The sequence below is a fragment of the Aplidium turbinatum genome, chromosome 17 (genome assembly GCF_918807975.1).
Source record: "Aplidium turbinatum chromosome 17, kaAplTurb1.1, whole genome shotgun sequence".
NCBI classification, from domain to species: Eukaryota; Metazoa; Chordata; class Ascidiacea; order Aplousobranchia; family Polyclinidae; genus Aplidium; species Aplidium turbinatum.
In genome coordinates this window covers 9,888,509-9,909,768 of record NC_137488.1, presented here as the reverse complement: position 1 = coordinate 9,909,768, position 21,260 = coordinate 9,888,509, and the positions used below count along the sequence as shown (strand labels likewise).

Below are 21,260 nucleotides of genomic sequence, written 5' to 3'. Positions count from 1 at the left end.
ATCGTGAACACGCAGGGCGTGAACTGAAAGACGATCGATTCGCCATTGAAATGCATTGGGAAAAAGCTTCGTTGGGGGGCTGTCTTCGAACAACGATTGCTCGCATATTAAATAAGATATAAAAATGAAAGTTAACACTTCAATAAACAGTAATATGTTCTTTTAATTGGTTGTCGTTAAATGTTTTTATCATTGCAAATAAACTTTTGATAATGGTTTGAATTTGGTCAAGTTTAGGTGGCCACTAGATGGAGCTAGTAGTATTTTGGGACTTGATATTAACTTAGTTAGTTAGATATATGCTTGTGCTTTTCAACGATAGCAAATCTGTTGAAATTGAGCAAGAAATGAACAAATGGGAGACAATTAATTATCGTGAACACGCAGGGCGTGAACTGAAAGACGATCGATTCGCCATTGAAATGCATTGGGAAAAAGCTTCGTTGGGGGGCTGTCTTCGAACAACGATTGCTCCTATATTAAATAAGATATAAAAATGAAGGTTAGCCCTTCAATAAACAGTGACATGTTCTTTTAATTGGATTTGATTTAGATTGTTTATCATTTAAAATGAAGTTTTGGTGATGGTTTGAATTTGGTCAAGTTTAGGTGGCCACTAGATGGAGCTAGTAGTATTTTGGGACTTGATATTAACTTAGTTGGTTAGATCTATGCCTGTGCTTTTCAACGATAGCAAATCTGTTGCAATTGAGCAAGAAATGAATAAATGGGAGACAATTAATTATCGTGAACACGCAGGGCGTGAACTGAAAGACGATCGATTCGCCATTGAAATGCATTGGGCAAATGCTTCGTTGGGGGGCTGTCTTCGAACAACGATTGCTCGCATATTGAATAAGATATAAAAATGAAAGTTAGCCCTTCAATAAACAGTAATATGTTCTTTTAATTGGTTGTCGTTAAAATGTTTTTATCATTGCAAATAAACTTTTGATAATGGTTTGAATTTGGTCAAGTTTAGGTGGCCACTAGATGAAGCTAGAAGTATTTTGGGACTTGGTATTAACTTAGTTGGTTAGATCTATGCTTCTGCTTTTCAACGATAGCAAATCTGTTGAAATTGAGCAAGAAATGAATAAATGGGAGACAATTAATTATCGTGATCACATAGAGCGTGAACTGAAAGACGATCGATTCGTCATTGAAATGCATTGGGCAAAAGCTTCGTTGGGGGGCTGTCTTCGAACAACGATTGCTCGCATATTAAATGAGATATAAAAATGAAAGTTAGTACTTCAATACACAGTAACATGTTCTTTTAATTGGATTTGATTTAGATTGTTTATGATTTAAAATGAAGTTTTGGTTGAAGTTTTGATGGTCAAGTTTAGGTGACCACTAGATGGAGCTAGTAGTATTTTGGGACTTGGTATTAACTTAGTTGGTTAGATCTATGCTTGTGCTTTCCTACGATAGCAAATTTGTTGAAATTGAACAACAAATCAATAAATGGGAGACAATTTCTTTCCGGTGTGTTTCAGTGCATTTCCACCCCGCTCTTCCTCTTTCATAATAGTCTATTCCAATATGTGTGACGTCATCATTTTTTCCGGTTGACCAACAGGGCGTCTTGTGCAAGAGCACCAAGTAACCTACCAATAGAAAGGCTTCTTGTGAAGATTTTAGTAGAAATCCGAAATTATTTACAAAAGACTAGGCTCACCTAACAATACCGGTAATATCGATTGCTTGTGCTGTACTTTTTTGTTTGTAGATATTAACAGCAAACGCAATATTCCATAATCAACACGACACGTTGCAAAAGGGGATGAGAGCTTCATCAACACCATCAGGACATCATCATCCACATCATCATCTACCAGCTCATCCATTTCATCACCCACCAGGACAAGAAACAATAACTTAAACTGGATATCAAACCTCAATCGTCTTAGGCTACTGTGCAGTGGCGGCTGGTGGCCTCCTGAATTGGGGGGGCTGCAAGGCAGCATATCCAAGAATTGTTGGAGGGCGATATCAGGCGAACCTTGCGGGCGTGTCGCCGAAGGCGACACCCACGGCGGGGGGTCTGGGGGGGCTCCCCCAGAAAATTTTTTACAATTACATTTAATTTGGTGCATTTTCAAAAGAAATTTGGGAGTGGAATAACAGTCAAAAATGCTGCTGTAGAGCTTGAAAAATACTAATATTTCAAATTTTTATATTCAAAATCAGTGCTAAATACAAATCAAACTATGTTCTATGCACTTCGTCGTTTTCTCAATAGTTCGCTCAGTTTGTTGTCTGCAAATATTTATTGTCGATCGCCGGCATCGGACACGATTGTCCACATACGATCCACACAAAAAAAATACACAGAAACAAAAGACAAACAGAAGTACATTCACAGGAATGACGCTGAAGTAAGCAATAAATTTATTAATCAATCGTCCATTTCAGATCATGCGATCCATATCACACAAATTAAACATGCGAAACAAAAATCAATATTCAAAATGAAATATCATACTTAATCTGTTCAAACACCCAACTATAAAAAGAAATTTAAACTTTAGAATGTTGATATCACTGCTGTGCCATAGCAGCCATCAAGGCTAGGTAACGGCATAGCCTACATAGTGGTATTATAATGAAGGAGGTAGTTTGAGTTACGATAGCAGTCATACCTTATCAGGGAATCAACAATAGAGTTTGACGATGATTCACATTACCCAACAAAAAAAAGGCCCTTTTCCGTTGTAATGCATCAAATGTTATATGACATACAATGTTACACAAGACTTGATGTTCACGTAGCCTACGCTATAATGTTTGGGCAAATGGTGAATAATTCTAAATGCATTATTGAATGCAACACGCAAGCGATTAATTCACGTTGGTGATAATTTTCCCATGGTGACATGCATACATTGGGGTACAATATGAACGGAAGAGAACATTTTTAACTTCACTGGAGCTCTTGTAAAATTTTAATTTATTGGTAAAACAGTATAATGATCGTACTTGTCGGTTTATATCCTTGTCATCACACATTGCCGTGTCAAGAAATACACCCAAGTATCTGACGCTATCTACAAATTGGATTTGACTTCCGTTGAGCCGTGAAATTGGATTTAAATTTAACTTTAAGTGATTAGTTAGAAAATACATAGCAAACGACTTTTTGCAGTTAAAAACGATCTCATTACAAAGTACATAATCTTCGCACACACACAGTATATTGCAGTATACATGTAGTATAACCGTAGCTACATCTTTTTTGGAGCACCCTGCATGTATGCACCCACTGCTCCAGAACTAAAAATGCTTGGAAGTTAACATTTTTTATTCTTTCCTACAAAAATTATCTTTTGCCAGCTGAAGCCAGCTAGCAACCCTGCATGTATCACAATACAGAAGGACAAAGACAAAATCTCAATTCTATCACAAGTATAAATGCCCACTGGATGGCAAGTATAATTCAGTTCAATTCAAATTATTTTTCTTTGACAGAATGCAAAAGAAATGATATTGTAAAAAAGAAATACAGTAACAAAACCAACAAAAGGAAAAGGTGGCAAAACCTTAATGGTTTAAGACGTGCATGAAAGGATCTAATATTGCGGTATATGCATCGATAAATATAGTTAAGCACGGCCACCAAACCTGACACTTTAAAACAAGTACTAGATGAATTAGTTAAGAATCAGTCGCCTCCTCATTCCAGAAACAATTGGAGCGCCAATTCTTAAAGCAATGAGAACACGACTGAACCTAACATTACAAAAACAAACAAATACACACACACATATTGTAATTATAACCATTGATCTCGCTCAAGCCATAGGTGCCACATTTACTCTTTGCTACACATTACTGAGCATCACATATAAAGGACAGCGGACCTTTATTTATAGATGAATTCCATTCGGCGACTTTTTGCCATGGCAAAATGGTCAATTACCCTCTCGTTGAAATCTTTGGTTTCAGTTATTAAGCGATTTTCTATTGACACCATGGCTAATGCAGAAAGTCTTTCAGTACACATGGTGCTGCGGGAAAAGGTTTTAATCCTTTTCAGTGATGAAAAGCAACGTTCTGGTTCTGCTGTTGACATTGGAGTGGTAAGTAGAATTTTAGCTAGCTTTATTACTTCAGAAAAAGTTGATTGCATTCCTTCCAGGTTTAGCAACGAAAGCAGCTGCACAAGTCCACTCACTGAATGCATGTCATTTCTAGAATAGAGAACAGACAGCTCCGGTTTGAGCTTGTCTTTGATTAACATAGGGTATGCTTCACAACATTTTTCTAAAGCTTTTTCTGGAAACTGTCTTGCATATTGTGAAGCATTTTTCAAATTAAATAAAGTGCTTGCTTCAAGATGATTGGTGAACTTGAACCTTTCTTGACACTGCATTAAGACAACATCACATACTTCTTTAGCATCAATGATTTGGGATTCAGGCATTCTCCGTGTGGGTGAAGGTGACTCATTGTCTGCAGCAATGCCTTCCCTTATTCTTTGTATTGCTGACAGAAAATTATCCAGAGAGCACTGCACTTTGAATGACTCAAGCTCCACAGACTGCAGCTGAGCAAACAGTATGTCAACATGAGGCATGATTTTCGAAAAGAAATCTAACCAAAACACAAATTTTGGATCTATGAGCATTCGTTTTATACCAGCAGCAGCAAAGCCAGTCACCGAAGAGTTGCTTTGTTCCAAAGTTGAGCAGCATTCTATAAGTGCGTCTTTTACCTCCGATACAGCATTCACCGTCCTGCTTTTAAAATTCCATCGTGTTGCTGATGGGCGAGGAATACGCCTTTGAGCAACTTGGTCCAAAGCAGCCATTCTTTGAGGAGATTTGGAGAAAAAACTTGGGATTCCCGAAAGACTGTTAAAAAAGACTCTGACACTGGTATTCTGCGAAGTGGCTTTTTGTATAACCAAGTTTAGCTGGTGTGCATAACAATGGACAAAGTGTGCATTGCTATATACTTGCTTGATTCTTGATTGCACACCATTTCTTGCACCACTCATAGCAGCAGCACCATCATAAGTTTGTGCTACAAGTTTGGATGTATTGCTCCCAAGCAAAACTTTAAGTTCCTGAAATAGGATTGAAGACAGAGCTTCTGCTGTCTGGTTAGCAGGATTAAAAAAACCCCAAAATCTTTCAACAGGCTTCCCATGACTTTCATACCGTAGTACAATCACCATCTGTGTCTTCTCTGAGACGTCAGTAGTTTCATCACACATGATTGCTACAAATTCAGACTGTGATATTTCTTCTTTAATTTTGCTTTTGCAAAGCTCAAGAATCGTTTCCAAAAGCTCATTTTGAATAGTTTTGGATGTACCTTTGAATACCTTTGCAGAATTAAAATGATTTTGGAAGCGTGAGTCAAGATTGGAAGCAAAATCAATTAACCCCATGAACACACCAGGATTTTTTGAGCCTTGACTTTCATCATGTCCCCTTAATGGCAATTCAAATCTGCCACAAAATTTTATACAATCTATAATCTTTGACAATACTGTTCTGTTCTTCGTTACTTCTTCATTATGTTTAGTAATGGAGAGTTGATATCCAGAATCTATAAGTGTAGCAATATTAACTCTGCCAAGCACTGAAAGACTCAAAGTATTGTTCATGTGGAAAGTTGATCTACTATGCTTCTCTGTCTTTCTACTGAGATGTTTCAGGTCTTTCACACCTACTTTGGTCCAGGAATGTTCTTGATCTCCACCAAACAGTAAACAGGGAAAGCAAAAGAAAGCATTTTCACTGTTGCAGCCACACAGCCAGTCATGATCATCATACACATTTCTGTTAAACTTCCTTGCATAAGGGTTACCTCTACTGGTGGATGATTGGGAAATGTCAAGGTTTGGAGTGGGTCTTCCTTGTGCTTTGATGCTAAGTTTTTCTTGCAGAGACAACTGGGAAAACCTAATTTTTTTCAATGACATTACAGAATTATCCATTGTATATAAATTGCAAAATGTTCCAATTAAAGTGTAAATTATTATAGCATAAACCTGTTAAGACAAATGAAATCATTGTCATTTTTTTTAAATGAAGGTAGATTCAGAGTCAAAATAAGAGTATCCATATATATATGACATTTTTTTTTTATTTATTTGCATCAGACTCAAGATGAAAGTAGAAACAAAGCAGATACTCAACTCCGAAGAGCTGAGTCGTAATGTACCAAATACAAAGATTGAGAGTAACAGTCTGTTCGCATTAGTTCATATATCCATTGGTTGGAAGACAAGTTACAGCGGGTTACAAACTGATATAATTTTTTACAAATGAAAGCTTGAAAAATGGTGATATTGTTATCAACGAATGCAGAGGTGATGCTGCATCGTCTCTGCAGATTAAACAACATTCTGTAACAATTATTGTATCCAACACGTAAGGATAGAAGATAGTTACACCATAGTTGACAGGCATACAATAGGAACGAAACAACACATTTTTAACAGCAATCAAACGTTTGGAAAACCTTGCTTTTAACATGTTTTCAGAACAATACAATGACCGTAATTGTCGTTTCATGTCTTTATCATCAGGTAGAAGCGTTAATTATTACTCCAATATATTTCAAGGGTCTCAAAGCAGATACGATTTTTATTTAAATACCGTATTATATATGGTCGGATTATAGCCAAATTTCAACATCTAGGCTTTATATAAAACACCAACAGTTTTGTTGCAATTAAATATAATGTCATGAGAAACTACATACATTTGACAAACATTGATGAGTTTCTGGAGTCCCTTGACACTTGATGCAAAACAACACAAGCCTTCAGCATACATTAAATGATTGAAGACAGGAGTTGCCAATGCAGCAGCCAACAGAAAGACCGTTTAATTCAGAAGATAAATCATTCATGTAGATGCACTTCTGCAGCATACCGGTACTAGACCTAGAGGGCAGACACTAGTGAAGCACCTAACTTAACTATCTATCACTCCTGACGGATCACTGAGTGGAAACAATTATCGTTCCTTGCCCTAGAAAATACTATACCAACCCTCAGCAGCATGGAGTCACATGCAAAGATCAAAACTGGGCAAAGATCAAAACCCTAACCTTATTCCTAACTCTAACCCTTACCTTAATTAACCCTACCTAACTTTAATCCTAACTCTGGCAACACCTGATTGTAACTATGGCAACAAGTGTGTAAAAATAGCCACTTTGTAATAACAATAATAGGATGGATAAAGAAAACCGGACATAAAAGAAACCCATCCTCAGGCAAAAGCAGGTTTCGATGTGGCCCAGGAGAGCAGGTGTTGAGCTCTTTTTATGGTCAGACTGCACATCACAGTCACACAGTAGCCTAAGACGATTGAGGTTCGAGATCCAGTGTAAGTTATTGTTTCTTGTCCTAGCACTATTGTTTCTTGTCCTAGCACTGTTGTTTTCTTGCCCTAGTACCGGTACATCCTATAACCTGTTGAATACCCTAATCCTACAGCTATCACATTTACAGTCATGTCTCATCGCTACTCTGCGAAACAAAACTTAACTTTAAAAAGTCTGTAGAATTATTCGGTTAGGGGGGGGGGGCTGTTTTCCATGCAGCCCCAACAGATTCAAAAATTGCTGTTATGTATTCTGTAAAATACCAAAAGAGGTGGAGCTTCAAGGATATTTTTTAGCCAATCAGAGCACTTGAAATCCAAAATCTGGGGCTGCAAAGAATGTTGTCCCAAAGCCATGTTTCCAAACAAATTTTTAAATATTTTAATTTTCAATCCGCAATCCATAAGTGAAAAAAGTAATCGGGTCGGACAAACACAGAGGAAAACATATCTTCCCTTTTTTCTCTTTCTTTCAGGGGGGGCTGCAGCCCTGCAGCCCCATGGCACGAGCCGCCACTGCTACTGTGTGATGTGCAGTCTAACCGTAGAAAGAGCTCAACACCTGCTCTCCTGGGCCACATTGAAACGGGCTTTTGCCTGAGGATGGGTTTCTTTTATGTCTGGTTTTCTTTCTCCATCCTATTATTATGACTGCTCATCCACATCAATATTGGAACTGGCAAATTCAATCCACAACACTTTTCATTAGGCTGTCATTCATTACTACATGTGTGCTTCTCTGTTTTTGTTTTATTTTTTTGCTATTTGTTTTTTTGGGTTTTGTGGCCGTGCTAACTACTGATATATAGCCTACTACATAATTTTTCATTCAGGCACGTTTTAAACCTTTCAAGGTTTTGCCACCTTTTCCCGTTCGTTAACGTGCTGGTAGGTTTATATCGATTTTTGTAGTTAGTATCTTTTTCGTCCCGGATGCGTTAATGACGAAAAATAAAATGATTGATTGATTGAACCAAAGTTGGAATCCCTGACCAGGGTCTGTTCTATTTGCAGTCCCTACAGCGCTTGTTCAGTGACGCTAGAAAACTTTTTTCTGAAAAACTACGTCATAAAAAAAAGAACAAGCAACACCGGACCTGTAGAATTTGCAGACCCAGAGTTGCCAATTAATTTTTGTAACACAAATTTTTTTTTTATTACAAAAAAAATTAATATTAAGAGTTTTTTTAATTCTTCAAGCGAAATAAATTAAAAAAACATGGCAAAACTATCTATATGTAATATAATTCACAAATGCAAAAAAATGTTGGGGGGGCTGCAGTCCCGCATTCCCTCTGACGAGCCGCCACTGATGTACATCAAAACAGCAGATTTCAACATCAAAACATCAGACAGTTTGCTTAAAACATTAGATCTGATGTTGAAACATCAGAAGTGGTAACGTGGCTTTTGTTATTGCTGTCGATAGTGACGTATTCTTGAGCAGTGTTTGCACTTTTTGTTCATTTTGAAAAAAATAAATGAAACATTGGACTTTGGGCCTTGCCAGCGGCATTGAAAACAAATTTTTTTCGGTAGCCTAATTCTTTTTGAAATGTATGCATTTTAATGCTTAATTCCCGTTTGAAAATTTCATTTATAGTATCATTAGTATGCCTTTGAGAAGCACAATTTTTATTTGACCAAATCTATCTACTTAAAAACTAAACAATAAATAGCCTACGGTACTATTAATATTACAAAAAGTACTCAATGCCAAGCAAAAAGTCAAGTGGAGCCAAACTACATCATTTAGAAGATTTATTCCATGCATGATTCCGTGAAAGTAAAAAGTGTCAATATAATTCCTTTAGTTGTTTTCAATTTAGCTTCTACTAATTATTATCAACCTGTTCGAAAAAACTCCCAATCCGGCTACTGTTTTTACAAAATTGCGGTCCTCATCCGGATCCTCTTTTTCTGCAATCTTCGAAAATCCGTTTTCTATTCGTATCCGCTCTGGTTTGTGCTGATTTGTCTTGAGTTAACAAAAGAAGACAGATACAAATATACGAATTTATTTTCACGGGAGTCAAGTTCAATTACAAACAGTTAAAAGTCACTTTTGAATACCAGTGGCCTGTTAGACTGTTCTAAAGATTATTAAGACTTTTATTTCAAACATATGTCCATAGCTGTAAGAAGTAAAAAATGATTCTTGGCACCTGTTTCGCCTCTGTGTTTTTATTTTTTTGTTGCATGGCTAGAGACATATGGTATGTTCCATGATGTATGAGTTATTGACAGATCAGTCATATCCTTAAACTAAATTATAAGCTAAATACTACACTAAAATAAGACTTGACTGAGTGAACTTGAGCAAACGGTTGTGCAGCGAAGATTACATGTAATTTTGTTAGGCAAATGTGGTGTCACATCCCTGCATTCCCTGGCAAACGAAAAAATTCACCTACAGAAATTTTCAAGATATGAAACTATTGAAAAATGTAAACAATTGAACTTAATTACTCACAATTACAAAAGCATTAAAAAATAAATTTTAATTCAGAAAACATAAATACAAAATAATAATCTCGTACACAGACATTGCAATGCGCTGCACAAAATGTTGCAAAAAGCAAGATGAGTTTCAAAGCTATTAAACCAAGCTTTAGTTTGTTTTTAAAGAGCCAGCAAAGGAAAGATGCTGCTCTACATGCTCAAGTAACCAGGTTATCACAACCCCAGAGGTTATGGCTGCAGTATATCACCACTCACCAGTGCTGCAAATACAAAAAACTTTTTCAAATTGACTGTACAGTGTACAGTACTAATAAACTTTTCAGTACCATACATTATATGTTTGTGAACTAATTTGAATGGAGTATGTGCACTTTTTCTACTGTACCGGTATATATAAAAAAAAGTAGGCCTACACATCTCTTTTGCAGCTGAAATAATTTCAAGACATTTCATTTAGGCAGTCGCTATTTGACCGGCGCCGGTCTTTGAATCTGAAACTCTATTTAACCGGTCATGATGTCACTATATAGGCACTTTTTTTCTTTTTCTCTTTCAAAGCAAAAGACGAGAAGCGCCTATATAAGTTCTAAATTCGACAACTTTATTCAACTCGGTTCGTGGCGCGTATGATATTTCTCTGGTTGCTATTCCAGAAGGAACGAGTTCGATACTACCCGGAAGCGTTCCTTTTTTTATTTTTATAACTAAATTTTGACCCGAAGTGCACGTTTTTAGTCAATTTTTAATTTGAGTTGCCTACAGACCTATTTTTGACCGTGACCGTGTTTGCCGAGCGACGCTTTACATACCATCACCATTTTTTAAAAAGAAGCATTATAACTAACTTGTTGAGAGCAAAAATGCTCAATTGGTTAGCGCGTCACTTCTGGAACGAAGAAGCTTCAAGATCAAGCGGTGCTGGTTCGACTCTCGGGGTGTGCGCTTGAGCAACGCATTTCAGGACTGCTCTCCATTCAGCGGCATCTAATGGATGGAATAGTTCCCCGGCAACAAGACTTCAACAATCGGAAACTTCACTCTGTCAATCTCGATGACCGGGTCTGCGTCAGTGATTCAAAGCCTCTACAAGTATGCGAAACTGCCAGGATTAAGCTCTGCAAGAAGCTTTCCCAGTCCGAGGATAAAAATTCAATCAATCAATGCATCGTTCGGCAAACAGGGTCACATCCTCTTAAGACAAACGGAAAATTACCGCACCCAGAGAAAATCTCAAATTCCAGCAAATTAAAAAAACTCTAACTTTATTACTCACATTTGAAAAGACATAAAAAAATAGGGCTGTAGGCAACTCAAATTAAAAATTGACTAAAAAAATGCACTTCGGGTCGAAATTTAGTTTAAAAAAAAAAATAGAAAAAAAGGAACGCTTTCGGGTAGTATCGAACTCATTCCTTCTGGAATAGCAACCGGAGAAATATCATACGCGCCACAGACCGAGTTGAATAAAGTTGTCGAATTTAGAACTTATATAGGCGCTTCTCGTCTTTTGCTTTGAAAGAGAAAAAGAAAAAAAGTGCCTATATAATGACGTCATGACCGGTTAAATAGTGTTTCAGATTCAAAGACCGGCGCCGATCAAATAGCCACTGCCTTTCATTTATTTACATTATATATCATAACTTCAGCGATGTAATTGTAAATCTCTTCTAGAAAAGGTTGTGATTGCATGCCGCTGTAACTGTGTTTTTGGCTATTCATGCCATGTTTTATTGCGGGTGCAACCTAGTTCGTACCTTGAACCATTCGTACAGTCAGTTCGTACCCTGAAAAGATCGAGAGAAAAAATTAAAAAAAGCCGAAGTCGCTGATCGCAGTTTTAGCACAAAGCCGAAGTTGCTGATCGGAGTTTCCCCAAACAATTTGAAACAAACTTGAGGGTTAGAGTTAGCAAAAACTGCGGAAAAATGTTTGAGAAAACTGTGATCAGTTAGGGTTAGAGCACAGTCTACTGTGGTTAGAGCATATATTGCTCTATGGTTAGAGTTAGGGTAAGCGGAAACTGCGGTTAGCGGAAACTGCAATCAGCGAGGGTTAGAGCATAGATTACTCTATAGTTAGGGTAAATGTTAGCGGAAACTGCGGAAAAATGTTTGTGGAAACTGCGATCAGCGAGGGTTAGGGTTAGAGCATAGATTAGTCTATGGTTAGAATTAGGGTTAGCGGAAACTGCGGAAAAATGTTTGCGGAAACTGCAGAAAAATGTTTGCGGAAACTGCGGAAAAATGTTTGCGGAAACTGCGATCAGCGGACTTCGGTTTTGAGCTATTTTTTCTCACGATCTTTTTAGGGGGAAAATTTTACAATGATTGCGGAAACTGCGATCAGCAACTTCGGCTTTTTTAAATTTTTTCTCTCGCTCTTTTCAAGGTACGAACTGACGGTCCGAACTGTTCATAGTACGAACTAGGTTGCATCCTTTTATTGCAGTACCTATTTGCCTGAAAAAGTGTCATTATATTAACTATTGAATTCTTATTGGCAGTAGCTTCAAAACTCCCCTGTCTTACACTATTATATTTCAAGTCCTTGGGACATAAAATGGGGGATGCTAATGAAGGACTACCATTAGGAGGTCCCTCTGTAGATTTAAACAAGGTGAGTAAAATGTTTCGATTTTTTCTCAAGTTGAAGATAAAGATGTTTTTTGTTACAATTTATTCCAAAATTTATAACAGTTAAACAAAAAGAAAACATTTAACAGTATAACACTTATTTTATTTCAGCACAAAAACAATCAATTTGAAGGCGTAACTTAAATATTTTCAGCTTTGGTAGAACCTTTATCACACCGGCGCCGAGTCCCGGGCGGACCGCGCCCGCCGGACATTTCAGGAATTAAAAAAAAAAATTTAATGCAATCTTTAGTCCCAAAATTTCTGTTCTGTAACCATCTGCCACCTTCTGATACTAGCCTACTTACCTTATTCGCAGGGTTTTGTTGCCATATGATAGGCCCTACTAATTAAGCGATTAGTTTTCGTCAATTATTGCCATTGTTACATTCATGCAACGTTAAACAACGTTGATTCGCCGTTAAGCGAGCAAAAGTGTCCAGTCGCGCCGTTTGTCTCCACTCTGCCACTCGTAGCCCAGTGCTATAAATCAAGTAAATTGCGCAAACCTGCGAGGAACTTATTGGTGGCAAAAGTCTGACCGCAATTTCCACTGCTTTTACATCGTTTTAACATCGCCAGATGTTAAATCGGTGTAAAAACCGTAGCATTGTTCTTTTAAGGAGTAATTTTCTCAAACGATGTTATCAATTAACTCTGCTGCCAAAATGCTCTATTTTGTCGTCTCAATCATCACAGTTTCGTCTGTTACGTCACTGATATTAAACTGTGCACACCTGTTGGTTTGGCCGGATGAAACCTTTGGTTGTCATTAGTTGCAATTCAGCTCTTTCGTTCTATTACTGTTCTAATTGTAGATTCAATGTAAGCTCGGTTCAATAGCGCAGTTTATCGCTAGATGGCTTCTCGAGAGCTGAATTGCACTAAAATCGCTTCTGCGTTGCATTACTGCATCTTGTATCTTATCTGTGCGCCCGCTAGGAGCGACTTATCGAATGAACTCACCGATGTATTGTGTGTGTGTTATCGTGTTGTGTCAACAATAGTAATGTAATTATAGAACTAATACGGTATTGCAGTTTTCCTCCCGCAACCTGCACATACCAATCACAAAAAATATGCGGAACTAAATTACCAGGACCAGACGTTGTTGCGTACCAATTATATTTATTACTTGTTTCCCAATCGTGTTAGAGGAGACATAAACTTAAATGTAAAACTAGGCTAGCCCAACACGGAATGGCCCGTTTCGGCGAGTCCGATTCGACGAGTCCGATTCGACTAGTCCGATTCGGCGAGTTCCCTATTCGGCGAGAGCCTTTTTCGGCGAGTGCCCTATTCGGCGAGTTTTTGAAATTTTTAAAAGGAAATTATCGGGTACCCTAGCCTCATAGGCGCCGACTTTTCATAAAACCTTAGGGCGAGAAAGGTGATGACGTCATAACCGTAACGCTATTTTACTCAATTAAAATAGTCTTTGATTAAGCTTAGTGTCTTGTTTATATTGACAAATAGGTCGCAAACCGAGTTTATTAGAACCGCTGCTTGAAAGGATTAGTTTTACGTATAGTCGTAAAAATGTTGATATTGTTAGCTCATAATTGGAACTGTTGGAAAACAAGCCGATTCATTTCCTTTTCGTGCGAGTGAACAACAACGATCAAGACAGTGAAGTTATCGAAATAAAACGCAAAAAATCATGATCTCAAGCAGAGTGGAAACCCGCTATCAGTTTTATTAACTTCGTTTCGCTAATTACTTACTTTCAAAGTGTTAACAACGGCGAAGTGTTTTCTCTTCTGTTTTTTATCAAAAGTCTTTGTAGTCTTTTATTGAATACAGTAGGGCAGTAGGATATATATTCGAGTAAAGGTCTAGATGTTCGCAAGTGATTTTCACCTCAAAAAGGCAAGTTCAACTAACACAGGACATGCTGTTGTCTCCAGCTCGGCAGTTTTCAAAATGAACGCACTAAAAATCATTGTCGACGTAGATTACGGATTGTGAAATCGCGTTGGCCTAAGTAAAAGTTTTGAATACGTTTATTTGCAGTGATTCAAACTTAATTTTCAAATTCAATGATTTTTTGTCAATTCTAAACTTTATGCACTTGTTGAGCTATATGCAAAGCTCACGAAACAAAACAGAAAGAGCTGTTTTAAGAAATCATTTTTTTATTTTTGCGTGTAGGATATAATCGTTCTTATTATTACGTAACATTCCATGATCGTTAAAGTCGATGTCAAACCTTAGCGGCCGCATAAAACAATGTCAGGTTGGCTAGGTGATAATAGCGGTAAGAGACGTCGTTAATGCAGGCAATATCTGCGACCAAGACCATTAAACACCTTTTCTTTTTATCGGTTTTCGATTTAATTCTCACACATTGCGAAGAAAACAATGCGTTCTGTTGAATCATAATTGTCTCACAGCGGAAAGACCTCGTTGAAAATAGCGCGTCTAATTTAGCTGGTTTACTGAATATTGCCGTGAATAGTTACGTGACTATTCCAGCAGCGTAAGTTACTCTACCATCTGCTTTTAATTTCCATACCGTGTGAGAAAGCCATGCGATCAGCTGCTGTTTTGCGGGCAAGAGCAACGCAGGCTTTTCTTGCTTTCGGCATTCTTTAAGTCCGTTTAAATTATCTAAATCTCTTTCGCGAAGTGTTTTAACTTTAAAACACCACTTGTAATCACCATTTTTGTTGCCCCTCAACCATAAATTTACGGGGGGCGCCGGCCCCCCGGCCCCCCCGGAAGTCGGCGCGTATGCCTAGCCTAATTACAACTGCCGTTTTTACATAGTTTTAACGTCGCTAAACGTTGAAATCGTGCAGAAAGGAATAAAAATAAAATGTTTGAACTATTAAATTAAAATTCGTCATGTCAGTTCAGTTGTTTTTATTTTTGACCATCATATCAAAAACAATACACGTCGACATAGCAAAGGTGTAGAAAAAGGTAGAAGCGACAAAACGCGAACGTTAAAACGTGCTTGTGACCGAAGTATCATAATTATTGAGTTGAAAGAAATTTGGCACGGTCGCAACACCTTCAGAAAAATTTAAGATATGAAGGGAAAATAAAACAAAGAAAATGTTACAAAAAAAATCATGCTTATGTGTATAAGTTAGTACTTTTGAATAGTTAAAATGATTAGTTTGGATCAACAAATGAGAACCCATTGTAGTAACAGAATGAAAAGGCTAACCAAATGTGTGGCCTATCGTTTTAACGTCGCTAAACGTTGAAATCCTGTAGAAAAGAGAACTTTGCTGACTAGGATACGTTGAAACTGAAAAACATTCACAGAAGCCCTACGATACGTTGCATTTTTAAGATAATGTATTCAGACGTTGAATCAATGTACAAATAAAATGTTATGCTAAATGGGTTCTTGGAACAATTCGAAGGGCTTCTGTGAATGTTTCTCAGCTTCAACGTATCCTAGTCAGCAAAGTTCTCTTTTCTACACGATTTCAACAGTTAGCGACGTTAAAACGATGTAAAAACGGAAATTTTTGCTGGTTGGGATAACTGGGCTACGGTACCCGATAATTTCTTTTAAATCCAAGCTGTAGGCCACACATTTGTTGATCCAAACTAATCATTTTAACTATTCAAAAGTGCTAACTTACAGACATAAACATGATTTATTTATTTATTTTTTTGTAACATTTTCTTTGTTTTATTTTCCCTTCATATCTTAAATTTTTCTGAAGGTGTTGCGACCGTGCCAAATTTCTTTCCATAGGCGCCGACTTTTCAAAAAACCTTGGGGGGCGAGAAAGGTGATAACGTCATAACCATAGCGCTATTTACTCGGTTAAAATAGTCTTTGATTAAGCTTAGTGTCGTGTTTATATTAACAAATAGGTCGCAAACCGAATTTATTAGAACCGCTGCTTGAAAGGATTAGTTTTACGCACGCAGTACGCCTAGTCATAAAAATTTTGATATTGTTAGCTCATAATTGGAACTGTTGGAAAACAAGCCGATTCATGTCCTTTTCGTGCGAGTGAACAACAACGATCAAGACAGTGAAGTTATCGAAATAAAACGCAAAAAATCATGATCTCAAGCAGAGTGAAAACCCGGTATCAGTTTTATTAACCTCGTTTCGCTAATTACTTACTTTCAAAGCGTTGACAACGGCGAAGTGTTTTCTCTTCTGTTTTTTATCGAAAGTCTTTATAGTCTTTTATTGAATACAGTAGGCTATACTCGAGTAAAGATCGAGATGTTCGCAAGTGATTTTCACCTCAAAAAGACAAGTTCAACTAACACGGGACAAGCTGTTGTCTCCAGCTCAGCAATTTTCAAAATGAACGCACTAAAAATCATTGTCGACGTAGATTACGGATTGTGAAATCGCGTCGGCTTAAGTGAAAGTTTTGAATACGTTTATTTGCAGTGATTCAAACTTAATTTTCAAATTCAATGATTTCTTGTCAATTCTAAACTTTGTGCACTTGTTGAGCAATATGCAAAGCTCACGAGACAAAACAGAAAGAGATCATTTTTTTATTTTTGCGTGTAGGATATAATCGTTCTTATTATTACGTAACATTCCATGATCGTTAAAGTCGATGTCAAACCTTAGCGGCCGCATAAAACAATGATGTCAGGTTAGCTAGGTGATAATAGCGGTAAGAGACGTCGTTAATGCAGGCAATATCTGCGACCAAGACCATTAAACACCTTTTCTTTTATCGGTTTTCGATTTAATTCTCACACATTGCAAAAACAATGCGTTCTGTTGAATCATAATTGATCTCACAGAGGGAAGATCTCGTTGAAAATAGCGCGTCAAGCCGTCTAATTTAGCTGGTTTACTTAATATTGCAGTGAATAGTTACGTGACTATTCCAGCAGTACTCTACCATCTACTTTGAAATTTCCATACCGTATGAGATAGCCATGCGAGCTGCTGTTTTGCGGGCAAGAGCAACGTAGGCTTTTCTTGCTTTCCGCATTTTTTAAGTCCGTTTAAATTATCTAAATCTCCTTCGCGAAGTGTTTTATCTTTGAAACACCACTTGTCATCACCATTTTTGTTGCCCCTCAACCATAAATTTACGGGGGGCGCCGGCCCCCCCTGAAGTCGGCGCGTATGTTTCTTTCAACTCAATAACTTACTCCGGTCACAAGCACGTTTTAACGTTCGCGTTTTGTCGCTTCTACCTTTTTTACACCTTTGCTATGTTGACGTGTATTGTTTTTCATATGATGGTCAGAAATAAAAACAACTGAACTGACATGACGAATTTTAATTTAATAGTTCAAACATTTTATTTTTATTCCTTTCTGCACAATTTCAACGTTTAGCGACGTTAAAACTATGTAAAAACGGCAATTATAATTAGGCTACGGTACCCGATAATTTCCTTTCAAAAATTTCAAAAACTCGCCGAATAGGGCACTCGCCGAAAAAGGCTCTCGCCGAATAGGGAACTCGCCGAATCGGACTAGTCGAATCGGACTCGCCGAATCGGACTCGCCGAATAGTAGCAGACCCAGCCCAACAACCTAGCAAAATCGCCCTTTTGAAAAACGCACAAAATAACCTTTATGACGTGACAGTATGTGTTCGCCCGCCCAGCTATTTTGAAAACTCGGCGCCTATGCTTTATCAGGAGGGTCTGCTACTATTCGGTGAGTTCCTAACCCCTAACCCTAAAACGGCAATGATAATTAGGCTACGGTACCCGATCATTTAAAAAAAAAAATTGAAAAAATCACTGAATATGGATCGGACTCACCGAAATGGGCCATTCCGTATCAGGAAAAGCAAATGTATCATAAAGGCCATAGTTAAAGGTTAATGAATGTGAATTTTATTTGCATATCATCTTATTGTTTCAAGGTTGTTGCTCTAAACCACCGAAGATCTGTTACTTTCATGAATAACTTTTTAATCAATACTTCAAATTTTCTCAACAACTTTTCTGCCGTAAGTGAAGAACATCTTGCCAAGCAATTGGTGGAAACACAGAAACTGGAAATAGCCCTCAATATTTTAGAAGCCAAAGTAAGATATTCAAACTCCTCATGTGTGCTCTGTCTGTAATGACATTTAACTGTAGCCTACCTTTGTATTTGCATGGTACAAAAGTTTTGTAATTATCTGAATAGGCCTACCGTACATTTTTTTTCTCACAATTTTCTTGTGCTGCGGCTCTGAGTATGGATGTTTGCTAATTTTTTTAACTTTTATGTTGTATGCATAAAAATTTTGGCTTTATTGATATTACGTAAGCTGTGGCTATATTTACACTATATAGTGTAAATTTAGCCTCAATAGTGTTGCCAGATAAGGAATTCTTCCCTAATTCGAGAAAAGTTTAAAGCTGTTGAAAACAGAAACTTGTATGTTGGAATTTTTTTTAGTCCTGGGCAAAGATCAAAACCCTAACTCTTACCCTTAGCTAAACCCTTCCTAACTTTAATCCTAACTCTGGCAACACCTGATTATAACCATGGCAACAAGTGTGTAAAAATGGCCACTTTGTATTACATCTAATAATGTGTTATGCACAATGTGCAGGAATAAATTACACAACCGTCTTAATATTCTCATTGCTATATTTTGTGACATGACGAATTTAGCTCTCTGGTAAACATTTCAAAGTCAGCATCTACACTTCAGTATGCTTGTGGGGGAGTTTTCTAATACTGGTATGAACATGTTTCACTACAATATATCAATATTTTTATTTTTTACATAGCTTGCTTCAATTCCTGGCCTTGAAGATGTGGCAGCAGTACAGAAGGAAACTCCAGAAACTGCAAAACCTTCCTCAGATGATCCTCCTGCTGATGACGAGCAGCAACACGAGGAAGTCTCTGCTCCTCAGGCCAGTGAAGATCCCACTCCTGCTGAACCAGTTGAAAACTTTGTCACAGTCAAAGATGACCCAAGGTTTGGGCTGCATTGAATTCTACAGTTCGCACAAAACTAAAATGTCACCGATTTGGAGCTACTTCTAACTATCATTTTGCTTAGGTATGCAAAGTATCTAAAGATGCTCAATGTTGGAGTTCCGAAAGTAGCGTTCGAAGCAAAGATGAAAATGGAAAATTTAGACCCGGCACTGCTTGAGTAAGCAAATTCTCGTCTTTAGATTTTTCGAAACATTTAAAGTATATTCAAGTACATGTAAACATTTCCATCTTGTTAACACTTTTTACTATTCAATTTTATTCTTTTAAGAAAAAAGAAATACACAGTAAAAAATAATCATTACGATATTTTTACCGGTACGCGATGTATTGAATTCCACACAGGATTTATTGCAATATTGTACGGCAGCGAAACATGGATATTAAGAGAGAGTGAACTGGATATTCTGAGAAGAACGAAAAGAGCAATGTGTGGAGTAAAAACCAGAAGGGAGAAAAAGACTGAAAAGCTGATAGATATGCTTGAGATGGAGGAGACCATTAAACAACTTGCCAGGGCAAACAGAGTAAGATGGTATGGACATGTACTGAGGAGGGAGGAAAAAAGTTTTCTTCCAAAGGCATTCATTGACTTTGAAGGTAGATGAGAAGAGGAAACGGGGACGTCCAAAAAGAACTTGTAAGGAACAGGTGAAGAATGAGGCAGACAAAGACGGGCTAAAGAAAGAAGATGCGATGGACAGAACGAGATGGAAGAGTGAAGGCAATCGCTGCTAGGGAAGAAGTGGCCAATTGGTTTTGCCCAAAACCGAATTTGGATGATGATTTACATGGCAAAAAAATGAAGATTATTGAATTTTTTTTTGTATTGATTTTGGACAGAGGTACCGTAGGCCAAAGTTGTTTGGCGACATCGAAAAAGTGATGTACTTCCATACATTTCTGGCATGTAACAGCTGCATTAGTACGTTGCACGCTATTATTCAAATAGCACCTGCATTTATCTAAGCTTCATTCTTCAATTTAAATGTTATCACTCGTTCTTTCTTTCCAGCAATCCAAATGCTCCAGTGCCGGATGCGGTGGCACCAACGAACGAAAGTGACGAATCGGACAATGAGAGTCAAAGCTTGTCCTCAGGAGATGATTTCAGTGACTGAACGTCTTTCCGCTCATTTTCACGATTCATTTTGTGCAATAGATTATTTTATTAGTGCTATCTTCATATTGGGTTTTGACATTGTGTGCAAGGCCTATTAATTTTATGATTTGTTGTGTGCGCTTGAATTCAAAAGCTAGTGTCATGTGAACTTTGTTGAACTCCATAGGTATTTATCATAAAAATCGAATAAAACCAGTCTTTTGTCGGCACTGAATATTGTCTCAATGTACGGCGTTGTGAGGTTTGGTTGTAATCGATAAAATAGGCCATGTCAAACCAGTGTTTTTCTCAGTCATGGCCATGGCTCCCTGTGGAGACTGAAGTTTAACATCTTCGGTTTTTATCAGTTGATTGAATCTTTATCCTCGGACTGGGAAAGCTTCCTGCAGAGCTTAATCCTGGGCCCTGGCATACTTGCAGAAACTTTGAATCACTGACGCGGCCCGGTCGCCGAGATTGACTGAGTGAAGTTTTCAATTGTTGAAGTCTTGTTGCGGGGAGTTATTTGGACATCCATTAGCTGCCGCTGAATGGAGAGCAGGCGCGTTGCTCAAGTGCACACCCCGAGAATCGAACCAGCTTCTTAGTTCCAGAAGTCACGCGCTAACCAACTGAGCTATAGGGGCAGTTAGCATCAATGCTTGCGTAATAGAATAACTTGAAGTCCGCTCTGCCGAGTTCCGATATTATTTCAACAATACTCTATTGATGTAGGCTATGCATTGACACAGCCGAGCTATATACAGGACTCAAAAGAATTCAAGAACAAGTTTCGCAGTGGTG

General features: G+C 37.7%; 1 protein-coding gene across 1 annotated transcript; it reads left to right on the top strand.

Annotated features, from left to right (window-relative positions):
- Window positions 1-9,549: 9,549 nt before the first annotated feature.
- On the top strand, window positions 9,550-20,691 carry LOC145786753 (WASH complex subunit 3-like). The gene is made up of 6 exons (XM_082598485.1): window positions 9,550-9,568; window positions 12,319-12,431; window positions 18,279-18,443; window positions 19,141-19,334; window positions 19,419-19,514; window positions 20,370-20,691. The coding sequence occupies exons 2-6, from the start codon at window positions 12,375-12,377 to the stop codon at window positions 20,473-20,475; spliced, it is 618 nt and encodes a 205-aa protein (XP_082454611.1). The 5' UTR covers window positions 9,550-9,568; window positions 12,319-12,374; the 3' UTR covers window positions 20,476-20,691.
- Window positions 20,692-21,260: the final 569 nt, after the last annotated feature.